This window comes from Hypanus sabinus, chromosome 7 (assembly GCF_030144855.1).
Source record: "Hypanus sabinus isolate sHypSab1 chromosome 7, sHypSab1.hap1, whole genome shotgun sequence".
Classification (NCBI taxonomy): domain Eukaryota; kingdom Metazoa; phylum Chordata; class Chondrichthyes; order Myliobatiformes; family Dasyatidae; genus Hypanus; species Hypanus sabinus.
Window position 1 is genome coordinate 167,880,669 of NC_082712.1, and position 26,666 is coordinate 167,907,334.

Consider the following 26,666-nt stretch of genomic DNA (forward strand, 5'->3'; position numbering starts at 1 on the left):
GATGATGTCGCAGGTCCTACACTCCACACCATTTTCTTATTTTTTATAGATATGGTGTGGATCAGACCTTTCTGTCCCAACAAGCTGTGCCGCCCAGCAACCCAACTATTTCACATCAGCCTAATCATAGGACCAGTTTTACAATGACCAGTTAACTGGTATGTCTTGAATGGGAGGAAACTAGAGCATGTGGAGGAAGCCAAAGTGGTCACGGGGAGAACATACGAACTCCTTACAGACTGCGCTGGAATTAAACTCCGAACTCTGACGCCACAAATTGGATTAGCATCATGCTAACCACCAAGCTACTGTGAGCTCACTATGAGCCCACCTTCCCACCGGTGGCTACAGTCCTGGGAGCTGGGCAGTGTGGAACAGTTAAACACAAAAGAGTTTTGGATCATCTGGTTAGCTCTGGGGTCCAAGGGAGAGCGGGGCACTAAAGTAAAGTTACAAAAAAATGCCCAGAATGTCTGTGCTGTAATGTGGTGCATTTTCTTTTGTCTTTGTCCTCTCGAATCTGTAGACTCTAATTTTGCTTGTGTGTACTCATCATAGTCAAACCATCAACACCTCGGTCTGAAAGCCTGATATAGCATGTCTTAAGTAATAAGGTAATTCACTCCAGCATCTCATTTACTCTCCTGTTGAATCACAGATTTTGCTTATCAATGTCAAATGGCACAAAGCAAAGTGATAGAATAATAATCTCTGACAGTACAATTTCTTTTTCTCATGGCTAATCTAATTGAGCCTGATCAAATCTTGCCTGTCATTTAAAATGAGAGCTTCTCACGTTAAGTTTGGCTGCCTTCTTTGACTAATGCATGGCCATTCTGCTCTCTCCTGAGGACCTCTTGGGGCAGCTGAAACATAACCCTCTCCATCTCTTGATTCAGATTACTCAAAGGGATTTGGTGGCAAGTACGGGGTGCAGAAGGACCGGATGGACAAGGTGAGTGGAAGCTTTTGTACGTGTAAATGCAAGAGATTCTACAGGCGCTGGGAATCCCAAGTAACACACACAAAATGCTGGAAATCTGGAGTAACACACACAAAATGCTGGAAATCTGGAGTAACACACACACAATGCTTGGAATCCCGAATAACACACTCCAAATATTGGAAATCCAAAGTAACACACTCCAAACATTGGAAATCCAGAGTAACACACACAAAATTCTGGAAATCCACACAAAATAGTGGGGGATTTCAGCAGTTCAGGCAGCATCTGTGGAGAGGTTTTGAGCCAAGTCGACATTTTGAGCCAAGATCCTTCATCAAAGTACAATAAATATTTATTATCAAAGTATATACAGAGTATACTCCTTGAGATTCATCTTCTTGTTAACAGGCACAAACAAACACTAAAGAATCTATGGAAAAACAGATGTAGAATATATATCCTTTTTCAGTATGATCCTATTGGGTTTTGACTAAATGATGGGGAAACAAAGATCCTGCCTCATTCAGCTTACCACACATAAATTCCATTTATTTGTCTCTACATTACAAACTACATGATTTGATGTGAGTGGAGAAAGCCAGATATTAGATCCAATTTCTACCTACAGTGTCAGAACCACCTTGCACTCACTCCCTCTCTCCATCTATCTATTACAGATGTTCTCTTTGTTTACTCTATCCTTTCCCCTTCTCTGTCTGTTTAAAGCAGGAATGCCTCTGACCTTTCTATCCTTGGCCATCTTCTGGCTAACATTTCATCTTTCTTGCTAGACTATTTTCTAAATGGGGGGGGGGGGAATTCAAATTCTGAGGCGCAAAGGGATTTGGAAGTCCTTGTGGCAGGACTTCCTGAAGGTTAATTTGTAGATTGAGTCTGTGGTGAGGAAGTCAAATCCAATGTTAGCCTTCTTTTTGAGAGGGTTAGAATATAGCAGAGTAGAAGGAAGCCGCTCCCGAGGCAGACAGAGGACAACCTGGATCGGCAACGTCAAGTAGTGGACCAGCCTCACCACCAGAGATGCAAGAGGTTTGACTGCCAACAGATCGCAGTGGAAGAAAGTGGTTACGAGGTTGTGGCAGAGTATGGCACGTGATGATGATGAGAATATAAAAACAAAGATGTAATGCTGAGGCTTTATAAGGCACTGGTAAGGCCTCACTTGCAGTATTGTGAGCAGTTTTGGGCCCCTTACCTAAGAAAGGATGTGGAGAAGGTTCAAATCAGGTTCACGAAAATGATTCTGAGATTAAAAGGCTTATTATGTGACCAGCATTTGATGGCTCTGGGCCTGTACTCACTGGAGTCCTGAAGAATGAGGAGGAATCTCATTGAAGCCCATCAAATGTTGAAATGCTTGGACAGAGCGGAGTAGGAGAATCTAGGACCAGAGGACAGAACTTCAGTATAGAGGGGTGTTTATTTAGAACAGAGCTAAGGAGGAATTTCTGCAGCTAGAGAGTGGTGAATCTGTGGAATTCTTTGCCACGGCAGCTGCGGAGGCCAAGTCTTTATGTACACTTAAGGCAGAGATTGGTCAGGGATGAAGGGATATGGGGAGAAGGCAGGAGATTGGGCCTGAGAGGAAAATTGGATCAGTCATGATAAAATGGTGGAGCAGACTCAGTGGGCCAAATGGCCTAATTCTGCTCCTATATCCTATGGTCTTTTATGTGTTTAAACCAGGAATGTCTCTAACCTTTCTATTTTTGGCCATTTCTGGAAAACATTTCACCCTTCTCTATGCAATATCCCAACTTCTCATCATTCTAAATGGACGATATTGATCAGTTTCTCTCTCCCTGTGGACACTGCCTGATCTGCAGAATAATTCCAGCGTTTTCTGTTTTATTTTAAAGAATCAGTCCTAATTCTTCCAGCACCCTTAGCATAATCTTAGAATTGACAGCTCAAAAGGATGCTAGTGGACCCAATATGTTGTTGATTTCTCTGTACTGAAATGGTTAATTCTAATTTCACATCCTTCAAATAGTTTTCATTAGCAATGATGCATGTAAAGCCCTATTAAATGTTGACTGTTTTACTTTCAATTGGCATAAGCTAATGAATTCTGTCTACCTCAGACTCTTCTTGTTCATGTTAAATCTAAATTTGTGCTTTGTTTGTCAAATCAGTCTGTGTCACGTGGTAACAATCAACTCCAGTGCGTTCAGACCAGGTTTTCCACTTGTCTTTAATCCAGTATCTTTGTAGTGAAGTAAAATTAGTACAGAAATAAAGAAATATTCTTTCTATAATAGGTGCAGGGTGCCACGGTAGTGTAGGGTTTGCGCAACACTATTACAGCTCGGGCCGTTGGAGTTCGGAGCTCATTTCTGATGTCATCTGTAAGGAATCTTTACATTCTTCTTATGAATGCGTGAGCTACCTCCAGCTGCTCCGATTGCCTCTCACAGTCTATAGACACACTGGTTAGTAGGCTACAAACATGAGAAATTCTGGAGATGCTGGAGGTCCGGATCAGCAGAAAAAAATGTTGAAGGAACTCAGCAGGTCAGGCAGCATCTTTAGAAATGAACAAACATTTGACATTTCGGGCCAAGACCCTTGTTCAGGAGAAGGGTCTCGGCCTGAAACATCAAATAGTGCCTGTCCTGGTTGATTGCTCATTATAAATTGTCCCGTGATTAGGCGAGTGTTAAATTGGGGGTTGCTGGGCCTACTCCACTTAATCTTAATAAATAAATAAAAAGATAAACAGAATTTTGCTAATCACCAAATATGGCTCAAACATTCATTTACAGAGAATGGAAATGCAATTCCTCTATCTTTTATCTATCTCTGTATATTTATATTTGCCTTGTATTTGCCCTCTCCCTGACCACCTGCACTCTTTCTTAGTGTTTGGGTTTGTCAAGATTCATTTAGCTATACAGCATGGAGGAGGCCTTACGAGCCACACACCCAGCAACCCCACATCCCCGATTCATGTCCAGTACATCTTTGGACTGCGACAGGAAACCAGAGCACTCAGGGAAAGCACGCACATTCCACTGGGAGGGCGTACAGAGACTCCATACAGAAATGTGCCAGAATTCAACTCCGTAATGCCCCAAGTTGTAAATGTGTGGTCCTAACCATCACACTGCCTTGTTGCCTAAGTTCTTTCATTCAATCCTGCCCAACTACTATATTGATTGGGTCATTGGTTATCATTTATAGAAAGAAACTTTCCAAGGTGAAATTTATCAAAATAAAATCTTAAACTCTTGTGATCGCTCTTCTCATTCAGCAACACACATCATAAAGCCTATTCCCTATACTAGTGTACTTTGTTTGCTGTGCAGTTGAACACCGATCAGTGTTGAGGTGTTAAGGTAATGATCAGTCCTCAAAATATTTAAGAAAATAGTAACCAGAGCCTAGAAATGTGTCCCATTTTTTTTCACTGTACATTAGGTGTTTGACGGCCTTTTTGTTTAATGGGTTCTCTTGGGCCTCTTTGGGCTGCCTGTATGTTGGGAGACAAATCTCAAGGTTGTATAATGTATATATACTTTGATAAGGTATATACTTTGAACTTTGATTGCAAAAGGAGGTCTTAGAATTTTAATATAGGTGTTATCTATACAGAAGGAAACTCTGAAATAAATCCTGAACTTTTATTAAATACTTCCTCTGCTTTTAAATAAATCTTAATGTGTGCTTTCATATTTTTTTATTTTAATCTACCCAGTGTTGGCCAGGAAGCATTTGTGAGCAATGTGCTGATATTATCTTCTGCAGGCCTGCATGCTATCATGTTTTTGATCCATCTCTCTACCTGCAATGATTTATACCTTTTTTTTGTGCACTTTTGACAATGAGATGCATTTACTGAATGACAACCTGAGGCAGCATGAGTGCTGGCGGGAGGGGCAAGGGTGGGGGAGAGAGATAAAGAACGAAGACGCAAAGGGAAATTGTTTTGCAGCGTCTAATTATAAAATGTTCTGATTGCAGAGTGCTGCGTCCTTTGATGATATTGAACGGCTGTCACCAGCTTATCAGAAAACCAAGCCTGTGGAAGCTGGTACGTATGAACATAAATGAATCTTTGAAACTGTGGGTGCAATTCAGTCCCATCTCGATCCTTTCTCCCATCCCCACGCACAACCTTTGCTTAAATGTCGACCTTCGCCTAATTAAGTCAGCTCGCAGGCCCAGTTAATATTGATTTGTTCATGGTGTTCTAGGTAAGTAGATGGAAGGGGTTTGGAGAACTAAGGTTGAGGGGACATGCAAAATACGTTTGGCATGGACTAGATGGGGCAAGGGGCCTGTTCCTGTGCTGCAGTGTTCTTTGATTCATTTAATTTCCCCTGAATTGGAGAAGAAATCTGGTGGATCTGTACTCAGACCATGTTAGGACAGACTTGATTATTGGTTTAATTATTTATTGTAAGGCAAATCATTATTGCATATAGTCCTTGCAAGTATATCCTTTCACGTTACATTGACGTGGTTCCCTTTGCTGCTGATATATATCTTTTAGGAATCTCATTGAAACCTACCGAATATTGAAAGGCCTAGATAGACTGGATGTTTCCAATAGTGGGAACCTGGCACCTTCCACCCACCCCCCAGCTTTTTTATAGGGCCCCTGCCCCCTCCTTTTTCAGTCCTGACGAAGGTGTCTCAGCTGGAAATGTTGACTGCTTGTTTCCACGGATGCTGCCCGACCCGTTGGGTTCATTCAGCTTTTGTATGTGTTGATTTGACCACAGCATCTGCAGTGTACTTTGTGTTTAGGACCAGAGGGCACAGCTTCAAAGTAGAACAGGCTTCCTGACCTTTTTTAATGCCGTGGACCAATACCATTAAGTAAGAGGTCTGTGGCATAACCCCAAATTGTGAAACCCTGGAATAGAAGGATATCCCTTCAGAACTGAGATGAACAGAAATTTCCTTAGCTAGAGTGGGGTGAATCTGTGGAATTCATTGCTACAGATGGCCATGGAGGCCGAGATTATTTAATCCAGAGGCTCTTGATTATAAGAGTGTCTGAAGTTATGGGAAGAAGGCAGACAAATGGGGATGAAAGGGAGAATAAATCCACCATTATCGAATGATTGAGCAGACTCAATGGGCTGAACGGCTTATCTGACGTTTTATGGTCTTCCCGTCTTGTTTTTCAGCCAACACCAGTGCCAGCAGCATCCGGTCCAAGTTTGAGAACATAGCCAAAGTTAAGGAGGAGGAGGACAGAAAGAAGGCGGGAGAGGAGCGGGTCCGGCGCCTCGCCAGTGAGAAGAGGGAGCAGGAAGAAGCCAGGAGGAAACTGGAGGTCAGTGTCCGATTTGCATTATACGCCAATGACCTTGACTGGAGTTACACTTGCAAGTCCTGTTATTTTGGACACGATGGTGTTGGGTTCCCTGTGTTCTATAACCCAAAGATACAGGTGTATAAGATGATAAGGGGGATCAATAGAGTGGACAGCCAGTGCTTTTATCTCAGTGTGACAATGCCTAATATGAGAGGCATAATTTTAAGGTGATTGGAAGAAAGTATAGGGGAAATATCAGAGCTGGGCTCTTTACAAAGAGAGTGAGAAGTGTGAGGGATGCTCTGCTTGAGGTGGTGGTAGAGGCAGATATATTACGGGCATTTAAGAAACTCTTAAGTAGACACATGGATGAAAGAAAGATTGAGATCTATGTGGGAGGGAATGGTTTGATTGATCTTAGGGAGGTTAACAGCTGGCACAGCATCATAGGCCAAAGGATCTACACTGTGCTCTAGTATTCTTTGCCATAAGTATAAAGTTGGGGTCTGTCAAAGCTCTGACTGGCTCATCTTCTGAATCAACTTGCAGTGCTTTGGGAAAATACCCACTGTCCTTAAGCCAGTCACTTCATTTGGATGCAAAGTCGAACATGAGAAAGTCTGCAGATGCTGGAAATTCAAAGCAGCACAGTTTGCTGGAGGAGCTCAGCATGTCAGGCAGCGTCTATGGAGATAAGTGACCAGTCGATGTTTCGGGCCGAGACCCTGTTTCAGGACTGGAAAGGAAGGGGGAAGATGCTGGAATAAAAAGGTAGAGGGGGAAGGAGGTGAGCTAGGAGGTGATAGGTGAAGCCAAGTGGGTGGGAAAGGTCGAGGGGTGGAGAGGAAGGAATCTGACAGGAGAGGAGAGTGGACCATAGGAGAAAATGAAGGAGAAGGGACGCATAGTGAAATAATAGGCAGGTGAGAAGAGGTAAAAGGCCAGAGTGGGGAATAAAGGAAGGTGTGGGGAGAGGAGGATTTATTTACCAGAAGGGAAAATCGATACTCATGCCATCAGGTTGGAGTTTTTCCCCAGAAAATTCGTCACATGGAAGGCCGTGTTTTATACATGCTGTAGTTGTCCCATCTGGTGTCCTGGACTGTTTTTGATCAGCTGGTGGGTGAAACTCCCCAAGACCTTTCCACCCCCCACCCCCCCCATGAGCCTGAGAGTTTATTTATTTTGCAACTTGCATGAGACCATGGTGTTTGGGGCTGTTGTGTAGGGTTTGCTTTGCATTCACATTTACGTGTTTGAAGTCTCTTGTATTTCCTCTGTGACTGTTTTCCTTTGAGAGCTCAATGTTCAATAGTATTTCAGATTCAATTATTTATCACATGCACATCAAAATATACAGTGAAATGTGTCGTTTGTGTTAATAACCAACAGAACGCAAGGATGCTTCAACATTTGTTATATGTTGGGGAGAAAATCAGACTCGGTTTTAATATCACTGAAACATTGTGAAGTTTGGTGTTTTATGGCAGCAATACATATTTAAAAAAAAAGACAAGTTACAATCATCAAAAGAGTTCAAAACTGGAATAGACTGGCAGAGTTCATGGGGCCTTCAGAAATCCGATGAAAGAAGATGAGCCTAAAACATTGAGTGTGGGTCTTCAAGCTGCTGTACCTCTTCCCTGATGTCCCGGGAATGAGAGGGAGTGATGGATACTGCTTTCTTGAGGCACCACTCAATGGTGGGGAACGATGTGCCCGTAATGGAGCTAGTTAAGTCATCAACTCATTGTAGCCTTTTTCAATCCTGTAAACTGGAGGCTTCATACCAGCTAGTGATGCAACCAGTTGGTATGCTGTCTGCCGTACATCAAGACCTAGGTACTATTAATCTACCCCGAAATCATGGCTGGATGTGGTCTTCTGTGGTGATGGTCCTCGGTTATCTCAGGAGAGCTTGTGCTTTTTAAATGAGCTCCTTTGTCCATATTGGTGGATTCAGTCATAATGCAGAACATAGGACACTGTCCCTGCACAGGAGTGAAGTAAGCTGCAGAGTTGTAAATGTAGTCAGCTCCATCATGGGCACTACCCTCTGCAGTATCCAGGACATCTTCAAGGAGCGATGCCTCAAAAAGGTGGCGTCAATCATTAAGGACCCCATCACCCAGGTCCTGCCTTTTTCTCTCTGTTACCATCAGGAAGAAGGTATAGAAGCCTGAAGACACACACTCAATGATTCAGGAACAGCTTCTTCCCCTCTGCCATCTGAATGGACATTGAATCCATGAACACTATCTCACTACAGTTTTATTTCCATATTTACACTAATTTGATTTAACTATTTAATATATATACTTACTGTAATTCACCGTTTTCCCCCTTCATGTATTGCATTTTACTGCTGCCCCAAATTCAAAACATTTCACAACATATGCCAGTGATATGAAACTTGATTTTAATTTTGATCCTGATTCTGACACTGATATAAAACCTGATTCTGATTTCTGAAAGTATGGCCCTCCCCCCTGCTTTGGATCCCCTACCCTGTAGGAAAAGACTGTTGCCAACCAGCTTATCTGTGACTCCAGAATGCATCACCTAACACTTACCCATGTCAAAATCCATTTGCCACTACTCAGCACACTTCCCAGACTGGTCAAGGTCTCCCTGTGACCTACAGTAACCAACTTCGCTATCAATAAGGCCTAATTTTATGTCATCTGCAAACCTTACGCATTTACATTCAAGTCATTGATGTAAATAATGAATAGCAAGGGTCCCAATGGTGACACGTGCGGCACACTACTGGTCAATATCTTCTATTTCAGGGAATTATCTTTAACCTCCACCCTCTGCTTCCTACTTCCAAGCCAATTTCCTACTTCCAACCAATTTTGAATCCACCAAACTAGCTCTCCGGGATTTCATGGGATCAAATCTTATGGAACAGGTTATCACGTGGGACCTCGTCAAAGGCCTTGCTCAAGTCCAAATAGTCAAGAGGTCGAGACAAGATTTTCTTATTTTATTTTATTGCATGAGCTCTTAAAATCTCATATTGTGGAATTACATATATTGAAGCTGGGTAACGAAAGCAAGTGTTTTGTTTTGGGGGCAACAGGAGCAAGAATCAGCAAGAAAGCAATCTCCAGTGTCTACTCCGGCACCCGTTCCTGCAGCCACTCCGTCACCTGCTCCGGAACCTGTTGAGGAAGAAAGGGCGCCCAGTCCAGTTTATCGGGTATGTTGTGTTAAATAGAGTTGTAGAGTACTGTAGCATAGAAGCAGGCCCTTTGGCCCACCTAGTCCATGCTGACCCAGTCTTCTCCCTAGTCCCATCTTCCTGCACCAAGCTCATAGACCTCCATACCTCTCTCATCAATGTTCCTATCCAAACTTAAATGTTACAACTGAGCCTGTATCTACCACTTCTGCTGGCAGTATTTGCCACCCTCTGAGTGAAGAGGCTGCCCCTCTCCCCTCAAATATTTTACTTTTAAACTCATAACCTCCAATTCCAGTCTCACCCAATAGGAGGGAAAGAAGCCTGCATGTATTTACCCTCTCTATGCCTCTCATAATTTTGTATACCTCAATAAGATCTCCTGTTATTCTCCTGCACTCCACGGAATAAAGTCGTAACCTAGAGTCATTGAGTCATAAAGTCACAGAGCACTATAACACAGAAAAGGGCCCTTTGGCTCACCCAAGGAGACGTTCCTGTTGTTCTGCCTACTCCCATTAAATTCACCTGGACCATAGTCCTCCATTCACCTTCCAAACAAGTACTAACCCAAATTTCTCTTAGTTGTTGAAATGAAACCCACATCCACCACTTTCACTGGCAGCTTATTCCACGCTTTCACTGCCCTGTGAGTGAAGAAGTTTCCCCCTCAGATTCTCCTGAAATATCTCGCCTTTCGCCCCTAAACATATGACCTCCAGTTCTAGTCTCACCCATCCCGATTGGGGGTGGGGGCACTGCATGCGTTCACCCTATCAATACCCTTGTTAATTTTGTTTCTGTCTTTAGGATCTCCCCTCATTTTCCAGCGCTCCATGGAATGAATTCTCAACTTGTTTAACCTTTCCCAGTAACTCAGGTCCTCAGGACCCAGCACCGTTCTGCAAATCTAATTGCTGAATCTTAAGAGATGTACAGCCCCTTGTTACTCAAACGTGGAGTGGCGGGGTGGAGATATGTCTCTACTGAAGGAAGTATAAGGCGCTCCTTCCCTTTGCTAGCCTGTTGGTTGCCCTTGGGCAAGGTGTGGCACCTGCTCAGCCCCCTGATCAGGGTCACGTGAAGCCATGGCATTAGGCGGTGGATGGTTATATGAATGGTTGGTGCATATCACAACTCCTGGTTACGTGACCACTGATGCCAGGCAGGCAATCTCTGAGGAGTGTTGAGACTCCCATCTTGTAAAGACGCTGCCCAGAAGAAGGCAATGGCAAAGCACTTCTGCAGGAGAAATTGCCAAGAACAATCATGGCCACCGGGTGATGATGATAATCTTATTGTGTACTGGAAATGACATTAAGCATAGAACATAGAGTACAGCACAAGAGCAGGCCCTTTGGCCCACAAATGTTGTACCAAACCAAATAAATTAATCAAATGGCCTCCTAAACTAATCCCTTACACCTAAACAAGAGTCCATATCCTTCAATTTTCCTCACATTCATGTGTCAATCTAAGCTTCTATTGGAATTCCCTAATATATTTGCCTCTACCAAAACCCCAGGCAGCACATTCCAATCCTAAATTCTTGAAATCTGGTGTTCTCAATACTTCAGCAGTTGAGGAGGTTAAATCAGCTTGTGAGTAGCTATTAACTTCAACTTCTTGTGAAACTGTGGAGATAACTAATACTCTTGTAGTAGGGGATCTCCCCTTGCAGACTTGGTTCAGAAGTCTAGGGAAAGTGTCATCAATCATCACTTATCCAGTAGTTCAAGGGGTAAGTGTGATTATATTGGAATGAAAAGCCCAACATTGTTAGCAACCAGAGCCATACTTTATGAAATATTAGTTTATTATTGTCAAATGTACCAAAATACAATGAAAAGCTGGTCTTGCATACTGTTCCTACAGATTCAGCTTATTGTCATTTATAAACCACAAATACAATGCAGTTAAAAAATGAGACAACGTTCTCCGGAATGATGTCACGAAAAAGCACAAAACAGACCACACAAGAAAAACCACATAACGTTTGGTAATCCCCAATCCAAAGGCCGGAGAGGCTGCTGTGTATCGATATCGCGCTACCGTCTTAGCACGTTCCCCGGAAAGGAACTACAAACCCATCAGACAAACCTAAATCTACAAGACCTACACAAAACCACGAAGTTACATATAATTATAGTTGACATATAGTTTCAACAGTGCAGACAATACCATAATTGATAAAAGACTAGCTGACAAAGACCACATAATTATAACACATAGTTTCAACAGTGCAAATCAATACCGTAATCTGATAAAGAGCAGTCTATGGCACGGTTTAAAAGAAAGTCTCAAAGTCCCGACAGCCCATCATCTCACGCAGACGGTAGAAGGAAGAAAAACTCTTCCTGCCATGAGCCTCCAGCGCCGCAGCTTGCCGATACAGCACTTTGGGAGCTCCGACCACAGCCAACTCTGAGTCCATCTGAAAACTTCGAGCCTCCAACCAGCCCTCCGGCACTGAGCACCATCTCTGCTGAGCGTTTCGACCGCGGCACCGCTGCCAAGCAACAGGCAAAGCCGAGGATTCGGGGTCTTCCTCCCGGAGATTTTTCCGATTGCACAGTAGCAGCGGCAGCGAAACAGGCATTTCAAAAGTTTCACCAGATGTTCCTCCGTGCTTCACACATCCGCCTCCATTAAATCAAGATTGTATACAGCCCCTACTTACAGATAACAGATATTCATTCCTGGAGTGGCCGCATTGCGCCGCCATCTTGCAATACTCCTGGACAAAACCCATGCAGTCACGGGGAGAATGTACATGCTCCTTACAGACAGCAGCAGGAATTGAACCTGGGTTGCTGATACTGTAAAGCGTTGTGCTAACCACTACACTACCAAGCCACCCTATTTTTTTTGTGGTCTCGGCCGGAAATGTCGACAGCGCTTCTCCCTATAGATGCTGCCTGTGTTCAACCAGCATTTTGTGTGCGTTGCTATTTTTTTGTGTGTTTTCTTTAGTATTGCTTTGTTTTCCTGTGGGTGCCTGCAAGAAAATGAACCTCAAGTTGTATTTGGTGTACATACTTTGAGGATAAATTTACTTTGAACTCTTAGTTCTAACATTTGAAGGTCTAGAGTGGGACTCGAACAGTTGTAGCTTTGCGACTCAAGCGCCAGGCCAAAGCAGACTGAACTAAGGCCTGTGTCTTATTGTGAGGCTTCGCTACTGATAATCCAGGCAATCAGTTTAAAACTAAAAATAAAAAAAGACTTTGATTTTTTTTTCTCCCCGGATTGAATTGTTTAACAGATGTGTCTTGGGCATGAATCTTTAATTCCTGTATTCTTCAGAAATTAAATCAGGCGGGCTTGTTGGTTGTCGCTTGCTGGTCTTCAACCTCCATAAGCAACTGTGCAGTGAAGTTAATACGAGTGATTAGACATGGAATGAAATTTGAAGGAGGTTTCAAAACATTTTTTGCAGGATTCATTCAAACAGGAAGACAAGAATGACGAGGAGAGACAGTGTTCTGGAATCTACAATGCAGAGTCCCAGGCTGGCCAGGAGGAAACTCAGTACCAGGAAGCGGTGTACGAACAGGACGCAGTGTACCAGATGCCTGATGAAAGTCAGTTGGACCAACAAGGTATGGCTCATGTTCAGCTCGCTCGATTGCCTTCCAAGTAAATGCCTCCCCAGTGACCAGCAGGTTGTAACTGACTTAAGACTGAAGGGCAAGGCTGGGTAAGATAACCTTACTAAAAGGAGGCCCTCTTTAAAAATGTTTGAACTTTTTCTTTGAACGGTTATGGAGAAAACCATTCACGCTCTTTGTCTTTTTAGATGAGCCCACTTATGCGGAGTATGGAAATGAGTATGGTATCACTGCTGTGGCTCTGTATGACTACCAAGCTGGTAAGCACAAGGACTGCTTTGTCAAATGGCTTTCCTCTGTCCACCACAAAATGCAGGATCTCCCGGTGGTTACCTAATTCCAACTCCACAGTCCTACTTTGACATGTCTGTCCATGGCCTACTCTACAGCTATGACGAGAGTTGGAGGAGCAACACTTCATATATCATCTGGGTAGCCTCCAGCCTGATGGTGTTTCTTCTCCTCCCTTCTTTCTTTTTCCCATTCTTTATTCTCATTACCCTCACATCTTTTCTCCTCAGCTGCCTGTTACCTCCCTCTGTTCTCTCCTATCAGATTCCTCCTTCAGTCCTTTATCTCTATCACCTATCACCTTCATCCTCGACATTTCATCCCCCTCCCCCTTTCCCCTCACTCATATTGGTGTCTTTAATTCCTACTTATCACCTGCCAGCTTGTACTCCTCCCCCTCACACTCCACCTTATTCTGACTTCTTTCCCCGTCCTTTCCAGTCCTTTTGAAGGGCCTCGGCCCAAAATGTCGACTGTTTATTCCCCTCCACAGATGCACAGTGACCTGCTGAGTTCCTCCAGCATTCTGATTTCCAGCATCTGCAGAATCTCTCGTGTTATAATTTCTTCTCCTTAATACAATGTAATGTTTCAGGATTGAATCTATTAAGCTAACTTTGTTCACTGTGAGCGATGCTGGTCTGTATATAATATTCGGGATGAGGACAGACTACCAAAATGAAATAGTAGGGATTGAGGGTCTTCAACCAGAAATTTGACTGTCCATTTCCTTCCACTGTTGAAGCCTGACCCACTGAGTTCTTCCAGCAGCCTATTTCCTGTGTGTATGTTCCGGAGTCTGCAGTTCTTTGTGTCTCAATGAAAAGGAATCACTAGTTTTATCCCAGGACTTCAGTTATAGTCACCTGAATAGACTAAACAATTTGAGATTCCTTCCACTTAATGGCTGAAGTTCTGAGGGGACTTTAGTATTGTGAAGAGACCAAAGAGTAGGCACAGAGTGTTAAAATGATGGCAAAATTAATACAGATATTCAGTTCAAAATTTGGATGTGAATGAGTTTGGATGATGGGTAAATTGGGTAAATTGTGTGTTTTGTGGTCACTTCCGAATGTTATTTCTGTGTGTTAGGTTTTACAAGTAGAGAAACTCTATTGAATGTCAAAGTTATTTTAGTATTTTTAACTTTATATATAAAAGTCTGGATCTTGGAGATTTGCAGTCTGCATTTGTTGGGACTGGAGCCATTCCACTGTTGTCGACATTGATTTGGGAAAACTAGCCATAGCCTTGGGATTTTGAAGCATTTTAGTATCGGTGATGATGGTGTCTTTCAATGAGAAAAACTTAGTTGTAACAAATGGTTAATGTCTGTGTGTTGAACAGCAGGTCAGCCAAATCTGCCACTTATCAAAACCAGCTGGCCATTTAAAAAAAAACACAATTTCATATTGGTGTCTTTAATTCCCTTGTGAATATTTAAAGATATTTCAAGCCTTTCAATATTCAATAGGTTTCGATGAAATCCGCCTCCCCAATTCTTCTAAACTCCAGCAAATACAGGCCCAGAGCTTGTATAATAATAACTTTATTTATAGAGCACCTTTCATACAGATTACATGGTTCAAAGTGGTTCACAATGGGATAAAAGTACAAACATGAAAATAAAAGACAAAAAGATGTCAACTAAAAGCGAGGTTAAATAAATACGTTTTGAGCTGGCGTTTAAAAGCGCCGACTGAGGCTGCATCCCTTATAGTTTTAGATTTTGACTTCCACAGTTTAGGAGCATAGTTGAAAAAAAGCTGACCTGCCAATTATCTTATAAGAGAGATTGTTTAAACTTAAGGGACTGGCAAAAGAAGACCTGAGAGTGTGATATACTCTGCTCCCAGACTATTAAGGGCCTTAAAAACAAGCATGAGAACTTTAAAATCCGTTCTAAAAGATACAACAAGCCACTGCAGAGTAGCTGGTACGAGAGTGATATCACAAACAGAAAATCTGCAGATGCTGGAAATCCAAGTGACACACACAAAATGCTGGAGGAACTCAGCAGGCCAGGCAGCATCTATAGAAAAGAGTACTGTCAACGTTCGCTCTCTTTTCCATTGATGTTGCCTGGCCTGCTGAGTTGCTCCAGCATTTTATGTGTGTTGCCTGTGCTCTCTAATGATGTCACCTTAAGGGAGCATGTATAAGGAGAAGAGTAGGGGACCAAGACAGCTTCACTGTGCAACACCAAAAGGTACATTGTATCTCTTAGAAAACTGCTCTCCAAGACAGACAAAAGAATTTCTGTCAAAGATATATGAACAAAGCAAATTAAGGGTACTAGCAGAGAGGCCAGACCATTTCTCAAGGTGATCTAGGAAAATGTAGTTGTCAATTGTGTTGACGGCAACACATATATCTAGAAGGAATTAGAGTTAAGACTTTAAGACTTTGCTGTTCTCAGTGCTGAGTCTGAGGCCACTGATAATTTTGGTAAGGGCCATATCCATGCTGTGATTTGCTCTAAAACTTGACTAAAACTTATCTAGAATATTGGGTATCCTATCTTCTAGTAGGAATAATTAACTTACCAAAGGGTTAAACCATACTCGTTGACTGCTAATTCAGTGTAATGTTACTGTTTGTTTAACACTTGATGTCCCAGCCTGAATGAAGACCAATCAGTGTAGCACTTTGTATTTTGTAGCTGTTCTTGATTATTTCTGACAATGTATGAAGAACCAACATGGGTGTACAACACAGCACAGAACCAGGGCCTTCCGCGTACAATCTTGTGCCAAACAATCAAACCAACAATTAAACTCTTAACTAAACTAGTCCCTTCTGTCTACACAAGACCATACCCCGCCATTCTTTGCACATTCACTTGATACCATTTGTATTGATGATCGTCCATCATGTCCGACAATGATAGGAAACTGGTGTGGGAGGGATTTAAAGTGGAAAAGCTGTTGAACTGGAGCAGTTCTCTCTCGACCCCAGGCGCAGTGGTACTAACACCTGTATTTTGGTCCTTTTGGAAGATTGATGTGGGTGGCATATTAGCGTAGCGGTTAGCATAACTCTACAACGGCGCCAGCAATCCAGTTTCAGTTCCCGCGGCTGTCTGTAAGGTGTTTGTACATTCTCCCCATGACCGTGTGGGTGTCCTCTGGGTGCTCTAGTCTCCTTCCATATTCCAAAGACATATGAGTTAGTAGGTTAATTTGTCATTTGGGTGATGTCGGCTCTTTGGACTGAAGGGCCTGTGCTGTATCTCTTTTAAATAAATAAATAAATAAATTTGGGGAAGGATGATAACACAGCAGTTATTCGTTGTAAACCACAGAACACACAGTTAGGCCTCTATTCTTCCCAAAGAGGTGAATGAACAAAGTGATTTAGTTGATGCTTTCCAGCTGCTGTGCTTTGGGGTTCTAACGTTTTCCTGTCATTTATTCTTTGGGGTTTTCCTCTGTTTCGTGGATGTCCGTGAAGAGTAAGAATTTCAGGTTGTATACTGTATATATTCTCTTGTTATTAAATGGAACCATGGGATCATCGAAAGCATCCTGGATGTGAGGGATCCCTTTAAACTGGTTCCCAACAAGGTGAGGACTGGAAAATGGGGATTCCTTTCCCAAGTGCACGGCGAGAGGCTAAGACACCCTGGTGTACCAACAGCGTGGTGACTCAAAAATAAGCAACGTTAGGTAATTTCATGAAAGGGAATTCAGTGAGAGATCAGAGAAAACTACCTTTCTAGTTAAAATGTGGAACTAGTGGCCACGACATGTGGATGAAGCAAAAATCAAAGATAATTTTAAAGGGAGCTTGGATTAATGTATGAGAAAAGATGTGCTGTTGGGGTGGAAAGAAAGCTGGGAATGGACCCTAGATAAGTTGAGTCTCCACATCATAAATTTCATTCAGTTTCCAAGAATGCCCGTTGTATTTCCATTCAAAAAAAAACTAATCTGCTCTCCAATTTTCTAGCTGGGGATGATGAAATTTCCTTTGACCCGGATGATGTGATCACCAACATTGAAATGATTGACGAAGGATGGTGGCGAGGTGAATGCAGAGGCCGATACGGTCTGTTCCCTGCAAACTACGTCGAACTGAAGCAGTGAAACCCTTGATCCGCTGGTTTTCGTCGAAAGTGCAATTCCAATTTGATGCAGCATGAACTGTGTTCAGCAGTGGGAATAAAGTATTTCTCTTTTTCTCTCTTGAGAGTTGCAATTATGCGTTGCATTATAACCAGTCTTTAAAAGCACCGGGGAAGGAGGTTCGGGTTAATGTTTGACATGCCTTTGAAAATGAGATTGTTACTGAGCTATTGCTTATGAAAAAGTTAAATGCACTTTCTAATCAAGGGCAGGACCTAACAGTGGTACCATTTGCGTGGAAGAGCTGATAAATTCAGTAGGTGTTTACGACAGTTTAAGGCCAAATGCTTCTTGTTGACCAAGTAAAATTTTTAACTGAAGTGGATATGTTGTTTATCATTGCCCAGTTTCATCCTTAAATTTTAGCTTGTGTTTAATTTGAAATAGTTATTTTTTCACTTGCTATTAGTGAAGGCACTCAATTCATATTATCCTTTTAGTTTTTACTTCCTTGCCTCTGGAATCTTGTTTTCTGCTTTTTAAACCATGTTCTATGAATTGGTAGTGGGTTTGGGTTTTATAATAAAAGTTGCCTTTTTCAATACCATTCATTAAGAATTAAACTGGTTTTATTGCACTATACTCAGTAGGTTTTTGTGTGTTTGTTTATTTATTGTGCTAAGTTACTTAATTTTGGATGAATATATCTAAAATCACAATGCTAGATCATGCCGGACACCATGGTTGATTTAACTAAACCCAGTGCTATTGGTAAAACTAAGACTTATCTGTTCTAATGGGATGTCCTTGTATTCTGAGTCTCTGCCCCCTATTCCTAGACTCCCACGACTGGAAACGTCCTCTCTACATCCACACTATCTAGGCGTTTCAACATTCAATACATTTCAAGGGGATCCTGCTCCACCCCATTTTTCTAAACTCCAGCAAGTATAGTCCCAGATCTTCAAAGTCTCCTGGATGTTAACCCTTTCATCTGTGAGGTCATTCTCATAAGCCTTCTGTGGGCCTAATCCAATGGTGGGACATCCTTCCTTAAATCTGAGGCTCAAAACTGTTCAAAGTATTCCATAGGTATTCTGATCAACACCTTATAAAGTTTCAGCAGTACATCCTTGTGTTTATATTCAGATACTCTGGAAATGAATGCTGACATTGCATTTTGTCTGTGTTTACTAATGACTCGACCTGCAAGTTAACGTTAATGGAAACCTGTCCTGGGACTATCAAGTCCCTTTGCACTTCTGATGCAAATGAATTGTGAACATGCTCCAGTGTGTGTTTGACCTCACTTTAGATCACTTAATCTAATGCACTAGGATCCCAGGTCCCAAAAAATTGGCTCAAACACTCAGTGGCCACTTTATTAGATACAGGAAGTAATTATGTTCATGATCTGCTGCTGCTATGGCACATCCACTTCTAGATTTGACATGTTGTGCGTTCAGAGATGCTCTTCTGCACATCGCTGTTGTAGCAAGTGATTGGTTGAGGTTACTGTTGTCTTCCTGTCAGCTCGAACCAGTCTGGCCATCCTCATCTGATCTCTCTCATTAGCAAGGTGTTCTCGCTCACAGAACTACCACTCACTGGATAGTTTTCTCATTTTTGCATCATTTGCTGTAAACTCTAGAGATTGTTGTGCATGAAAATCCAAGAAGAGCAGTTTCTGAGATAATCAAACCATCCCATCTGGCAGCAACAATCATTCCAGGATCAAAGCCACTTAGATCACATTTCCTGGTGTTGGGTCTAAACAACAACTGAACCGCTTGACCATGTCTGCATGGTTGTATGCATTGAGTTGCTACCACATGATTGATTGATTAAGTATTTTCATTAATGTGAAAGTATGCCTAATTAAGTGGCCACTGATTGTACACTTGGAATTAAGACATCAGCATGATAAGGGGGGTTAGAAGATCCCTGCAGGCACAAGGGACTACAGATACTGAAATCTCAAGCCAAAAGCAAACTGCTGGAATAACCTCCAATAGGAACTCTCATCAGTGACCTCTACGACCCAGGCAAGGGCAGCAAATCAGGTGGTATGAATGGATCCTTCGTGTGTCTCGGCCTGAAATATTGACTCTTTATTCCTTTCCATAGATACTGCCTGACCTGCTGAGTTCCTCCAACGTTCTGTGTGGAATACTCCGCATTTCCAGCATCTGCAGAAGCTCTTGTGTTGAAGAATTTGTTTTTCTAGTTTTGGGAGGAGTGGTCAAAGCAACCTCCACATATAAAACCTCGGGGCTTTCGATCTAACACACATTCCCTAGCTCCAAAAATTGGCAGTGGTTCAAGTGAGAGCTCACTATCGCTTGAAGGCAAATTGGGATGACTGACTTTGCCAGTGACACCTCCATCTTTTGAAGATTAAGATCTGAAGATGTAACTGTTGCAGTTGTTGACCTTTTTCTCATTAAAATACAACTGGGCATGGACTGAAAAGACTTTGGGCACTGCATGTACTAAAGGCTTGTACTTACTGCCCATTATACCGTTGGCGATTAATGCAGCAATGAAAGTCCTCTATCTTCATTGCTGTTTCCGCAATGATTTATATTGACATTTCAGGGTTATTGACTCTGAATCCCTGAACTTGGAGAACTGGTGGACCACTCAGTCTGGCCTCTACCCTTTGACCTGTTTGGCATAGTGACCTTACCAATAATCAAAGCATAGGGCCCTGACTCCAGCCAACATAGCTCTCTAGGTCATGGAGATACACACCCAAACCCAATGACTAGTTTGTGGCACTCTCGGAGAAAAATTGTTGTACAGCATTATATCCCTGTACAAAATAAGTATCGACTTATTTGAAGAGTCTGCTCCAGAGTCTTGACATTCAGTTGCATACCTGGTAGTTTTGGTAAAGGGTGAGTTTAGAGCAGGTTGTATGAGAATCAAAAGATTCAACTACACTGAAGATGGGTTTGTTAACTCGGTCAGAATTTCTAGAGCAGTGCAGGCAGCTTTCCTTGAAATCTGTCTGAGAAATGCAGCCGTCTCAGAACAGGCAGACACTATTCAATGGTGTTTGCATTTGGATGTGACAGCACAAAACAGAAACAAAATGGCAAACAAAACTCTCAGCTGACAATTGAAGAAATGCTAACAAATGAACTGTTTCATCTAGCACCTTCAATCTGCCGCACAGCCAGGTAGATTGCATAGAACATAGAATAGTACAGCACATTACAGGCCCTTTGGCCCACAATGTTATGCCGACCCTCAAACCCTACCTCCCATATACCCCCCCCCCCACCTTAAATTCCTCCATATACCAGTCTAGTAGTCTCTTAAACTTCACTAGTGTATCTGACTCAGGCAGTGCATTCCACACACCAACCACTCTCTGAGTAAAAAAAAAACCTTCCTCTAATATCCCCCTTGAAGTTCCCACCCCTTACCTTAACACCATGTCCTCTTGTATTGAGCAGTGGTGCCCTGGGGAAGAGGTGCTGGCTGTCCACTATATCTGTTCCTCTTAATTACTCAATATTACTCTTGGTGGCCTTCCATCTCAGTTCCTCTTCCCATTTCTTTGATTAAATGTGTCTTTTCCCAGCCCCACCCCTCCTACCACAATGAGATCAGGCTCAGGTTGGAGGAGGGATGCTTCAATTTACATCTTGGTAGTCTACAACCTTGATGGAATCTACATTGATTCCTCTAATTTGCAATAAGCATTCCCCTCTGATTTCCTCTCCCCCTAATTGTTTTACCTCTATTCCTCTGGGGCCTCTCATCCCTTCTTTACCCCACCCTCACAACCTGCTCATCACCTCTGTTTGGTTCAAAGTAAATTTATAATCCAAGTACATAAATGTCATCATAGACAACCCTGAGCTTCATTTTCCTCTGTGCATTCTCAGCAAATCAATAGAAAAATAACTAAAAGACAGAATCAATGAAAGACCACCCAACTAGGGCATTCAACCTGATCAGAGAAGACAACAAACTGTACAAATACAAAAAGAAGAAACAGTAAGAATAAATAAGCAACAAATATTAAGAATATGAGATGAAGAGCCCTTGAAAGATTAGTTAATTGGTTGTGGGATCATTTAAATGATGGGGCAAGGGAAGTTGAGTTTAGTTATCCCCTTTGATCCAAGAGTCTAATGGCTGAGGGGTAGTAACTGTTCTTGAACCGGGTAGTGCAATTCCTGAGACTCTTGAGGCTTCTTCCTGATGGCAACAGCAGGCAAAAAGCATGTTCTGGGTGGGGGGTGGGGGTTTATCCCTGATGATGGATGCTGCTTTCCTGTGACAGTGCTTCACGTAGATGTGCTCAATGGTTGGGAGAGCTTTACCCATGATGGACTGGGCCATATCCATTACTTTTTGCAGGATTTTCCATTCAAGGGCTTTGGTGTTCCCATACCAGGCTGTGATGCAGCCAGTTAATATGGTTTCCACCACACATTAATAGAAGTTCATCAAAGTTTTAGACGCCTTGCTAAATCGCTGCAAACATCTGAGTAAGTAGTGGAGCTGTCATGCTTATTTTGTAATTGAACCTACATGCTGGGCCCAGAACAGGTCCTCCAAAATATTAATACCTAGGAATTTAAAGTTGCCAATCCTCTCCGCCTTTGATTTTCCAATGAGGAATGGCTAATGAACCTCTCTCTGGTTTCCTTCTCCTCACGTCTATAATCAGCTCGTTGGTCTTGCTGGTATTGAGTAAGAGGTTGTAGTTATGGCATCACTCAGCCAGATTTTCAGTCTCCTCCCCCTAAATGGATCACCACTTTTGATTAGGCCTGCAACAGTGATGTCATCTGCAAATTTGAATGTGGCATGGAGCTTAGCCACACGGTCGTAAGTGTAAAGTGAGAAGAGCAGGGGACTAAGGACCTGTGCTGATGGGTTCACGGAGGAGAAGTTATTGCCAATCCGAACTGACTGGGCTCTGCAAGTGAGGAAATCCAAGATCCAGTTGCACAGAAGGTATTGAGGCCATCATCTTGGAGCTTATTGATCAGTTTTGAGGGGATGATGGTATTGAATGCTGAGCTGTAGTTGATAAAGAGCATCCTGATGTATGCATCTTTGCTGTCCAGGGTTGAGTGAAGAGCAAAAGAGATGGCATCTGCTGTGGACTTGTTGTCAGGCAGCAGTTGATATGTTTCATCAGCAACCTCTCAAACCACTGTGGATATAAGTACTATTGGACGGTAGTCATTGAGTCAGGTCATCATGTCTTCTTGGGCATTAGTATAATTGAAGCAGGTGGGCATCAATCACTGCCAAAGAAAGAGGTTAAAGATCCCAGCGAACACACTAGCTAGATGATTAGCAGAGGTCTTTAGTACTTGGCCAGGTACCCCAACTGGGCCAGATGCTTTCCAGGGGTTCACTCTCCTGAAGACTCCTCACACGTTGGCTTCAGAGACTGAAATCTAAGATCATTAGGGGATGTGAGAGTTTGTGATGGTTCCTCCATGTTTTAACAGTTAAATTGAACGTAGAAGGCATTGCGTTCACCTGGAAATGAAGCCCTGCTGTCTCTTATTTTGCTTGATTTAACTTTATAAGAGGTGATAGTATTCGAGCCCTGCCACAACTCTTGTGCATCCTTCATAGATTCCAGAATTACCAATTCACACATGAGCTGGCTTTCTGGAGATTGTACCTGGATTTCTTGTAACTTTCTTGGTCACCAGACTTGAATGTCTGTGGTCTGGCTCTCATCAGATTTTGGATCTCTTGGTTCATTTAGGGCTTCTAATTAGAGAAAACTCTGAATGATATTGTGGAGACTGTGTTAATATAGTCCATTACAACCATGGTGTATTCATTCAGATCCTTGGATGAGTCCTCGAACAGGGCCCAGTTGACCGACTCAAAGCAATCCTGTAACCATGCCTCTGCCACCCCGCCTCCTTCCATTTATTCCACAGTCTACTGTCCTCTCCTATCAGATTCCTTCATCTTCAGCCCTTTGCCTCTTCCACCTATCACTTCCTGGCTTCTCACATCATTCCCTTTCATCTTCCTCCTCCACCCATCTATTTGCCCCTCTCACCTCAACTCACCTATTACCTGCCAGTTTGTATTCCTCACCCACCTTTTTATCCTGACTTCTGTCCTCTTCCTTTCCAGCTCTGATAAAGGGTCTCAACCTGAAATGTCAAGAGTTAATTTCCTTTCATAGATGACCTGGCCTTCTGACTTTATCATTTTGTGCATGATTTTCAGGATTAGTGGCATTTAAGCAACTCTTGGATAGGCACATGAATGGTAGAAAAATGGAGGGCTATGTGGGAGGGAAGGGTTAGATTGACCTTAGAGTAGGTTAAATGGTCGGCACAACATTATGGATCGAACAGTTTGTCCTGTGCTGTAATGTATATGTTCTTTGTTCTATATACATGGATGGAGGTCTGTAGTCCAGTTGTTGGTTGATGGGACTAGGATGAATAACAGTTCAGCATATATTAGCTGGGTCAAAGGGCCTGTTTCTGTGCTGTAATGCTCTAGGACTGTGACTAACTATGGAATCTTTTGTGTCTCCAATTTGGAGAACCCACATGTTCAGTGGTATTACAAGGTCAGATATTGCCTGGCTAAGCTTCTCCAGAATCCTCCTTTTAATATGTTCCTTTAACACTTACCTCTTAACCAAATGTTGATCTCCCATCTTTAAGCTTTGAATACTACAATTTTGAATAGTTTCTTTGTTCTGCTCATGTAATGCGACTGGGACCACTTTATTGCTACTCAAAGGTGTAGCATTCAAATTGAGAGGATTTCATTTTTCAATTAGGCTCCTGTACTAATATTCTATTTTCCCTTTCTCTCAAGGGGCCATGGCATTGTTCTAAATGCTTGAGAAATCTAGTTGAAAGAACTGTTTGAATATTACCTATGATGGCCTGACTTTCAAAATTAAATTGAGAAGAAATTGGATATGACTTGTAGCCCAAGTGTGCTTCAGATTTAGGTTGCAAATTGAAAAGCTTGGGGTCTTTGTGAGACTCTTGGGCTCCAGGGATTGAGCACGTTGTGATCTGTTTCTGCTAATAACCTGTGATGCATGATTGGCGAGTCCTGGTGTTGATACCCGAGGTCGACAGCCGAAGTCAGTGAGTCCAAAATTTGAGGCCTGAAAGTTGAACCCCATGGGTTGGTATGTCTGTAATTTAGAGGCCCAATATCTGAGAGTCTGGGGCCAAGGGCTGGAAGTTGGAGATTCAATATCTGAGAGTCTGTGGCCAGGGTCTGGAGATTGGAAGTTCGATATCCGAAAATCTAGGGCCAAAGACAGGTGGTTGGAGATGTCTCCAAATCAGATAGTCCAGGGCCAAGGACTCCGAAAGTGTCTTGTCCTCAGGTTGGAGGACAACCTGAATGTGTATGAGTGCATGGGTGGAAGGCTGGGAAAGGGGCTTATTTTTTCATTGTTGTTGTTTTGTTGATGCTGTTTGTGTTGGCCCAATGTCTACGAGTCTAGTGGAGGTTGGAAGCCCAGAGATGGACTGTCCTGGGGTTGGAGGCCCATCTGTGTATAGGAGTGGTGGGTGGGTGAGAGGGATGGAGGAAATGGTCTTGTTTTACTGATATTGTTGTTGCTTGTGTTGTACTGCTAAACATTGTAGCATGCTATGCTAGGGCTAGGATTAGTGGTGACACTTGTGGGCTGTCCCCAGCACATCCTTAGGTCGTGTTGATTGTAAATGCAAATGATTTGATACGTGTGATAAATATATGAATCTGAATCTGAATGTAATATTGGTGTTTCTCCAGCACTGTTTTCTTAGTCAGTCTTCCTGGCAATGCCCCAATGCCAATTGACATAGCAGGCAGGAAACAGGCTTAGCTGAATGTCTAACTATAGGTCTAGATTTTTTTGGCCTATGTAGAGTCTGTGATTAGTCCTGTTGCTAGGAGATTCTTTAACTCTGCTGTTGTAGTCTCTGTGGGCATTATTTTCTTTCCTGCCTCTGTTCTGTAATGGTACTCTTGATCTACTGAGCTAAGGAACATTACACCAGACTTTCCCCGTCTGAGCTGGTTTCAGGTTACTCAGCAGCGTCGGGCTGAAGCGGAGCACAAAAATAAAAGGATCGATTCAGACTCAGATTTATTTGTCACCCGTACATGGAAACGTACGGTGAGATGTGTCAATTGCGTTAACAACCAACACAACCTGAGGATGTCCGGGGGGGCAGCCCGCAATGTGTCGCGACATATACCAGCACCGAGGCGTGCTCACATTACTCGGCATAACAACACAGAACACAGCAAGCAACAAAATAACAACAGTAAAACACTTCCCATTCACCCACACACACACCAACTGTCCTCCAACCCCAGGACAGATTTTCAGTCTCCAGGCTTTGGTCATTGGTCTCCAACTTCCGAACTTCTGATCAATTCTTTGGCTCCAATCTTCTGATGCTGTGTTTATCTTGTTGGCACCATTCATCTTATTTATTTATTTGGAATTATGGTTTGGTGACAGGCCCTCTTGGGCCACTGAGTCTGTGCTGTCCAATTATACCCATTACCCTTTTAACCCATTCATGGAATGTGGGAGGGAAATCCACACAGTCGCAGGTGAAGCATATAGAGTGGTGGGATTTGAACCAGCATTTAAGGGTGCACCTACCTCGATGGAGAAGTGGTGAATAAGGGGACATTCCAGCATCCCATGACTCCTTTCTTTAAATTAAATACCTCATTCCCATTAAACCTGGTGTTGATCTGTACATTAAGCTTTCACGTGGACTCTCAGTGGTTAACAGATCAAGTTGTGCAATGTCATATCCGATGCACCATCAATAACTCTCGGAGATGTGAGTTAAGGTAGGCTTTTATTGGCTGGAAGAAAGCACAAGTAGCAAGTGACCACCACACAACATCCTGGAGACTGAGGAAGGGGCAGTGCCTCCAATCACCTTTATACCGGGGTCTGTGGGAGGAGCCACAGGAGCAGTCAGCGGGGAGAGGGAGGCGTGTCCAGACAGGAATATGTAGTTCACCACAATATCACATATCTCGTGTTTATGATATCACTTAATCACTGGACTGCCATATGGAAGCCAGGATGATTGATTTCAAGATGTGAACTTGAATCCACCACCAAATGGAGAAAACTCCGCCTTGGACGGTCCCAAGCCCGGCTGTGTAAGGAGGAGGGTTGGACGTGGGGCTAGCAACCCCATCCCACAAAAACCCTACAGAGCTGCAGAAATTCCAACAGAAGCTCTAAGGAGTGGAAGGATACACTAAAAAGATGGGC

General features: G+C 42.8%; 1 protein-coding gene across 3 annotated transcripts in view; it reads left to right on the forward strand.

Moving 5' to 3' along the window:
* The window catches only part of LOC132397380 (src substrate protein p85-like), an 84,473-nt gene extending 66,442 nt beyond the window's left edge, over window positions 1–18,031 (forward strand). For all 3 annotated transcript variants that reach the window (XM_059976072.1, XM_059976074.1, XM_059976073.1), the window contains 7 exons: window positions 900–955; window positions 4,928–4,997; window positions 6,103–6,251; window positions 9,319–9,438; window positions 12,860–13,022; window positions 13,220–13,291; window positions 17,274–18,031. In XM_059976072.1, the coding sequence (XP_059832055.1) occupies window positions 900–955; window positions 4,928–4,997; window positions 6,103–6,251; window positions 9,319–9,438; window positions 12,860–13,022; window positions 13,220–13,291; window positions 17,274–17,410 (767 nt within the window). In that variant the 3' untranslated portion in view covers window positions 17,411–18,031. The remainder of the gene's footprint in view (window positions 1–899; window positions 956–4,927; window positions 4,998–6,102; window positions 6,252–9,318; window positions 9,439–12,859; window positions 13,023–13,219; window positions 13,292–17,273) is intronic.
* Window positions 18,032–26,666: the final 8,635 nt, after the last annotated feature.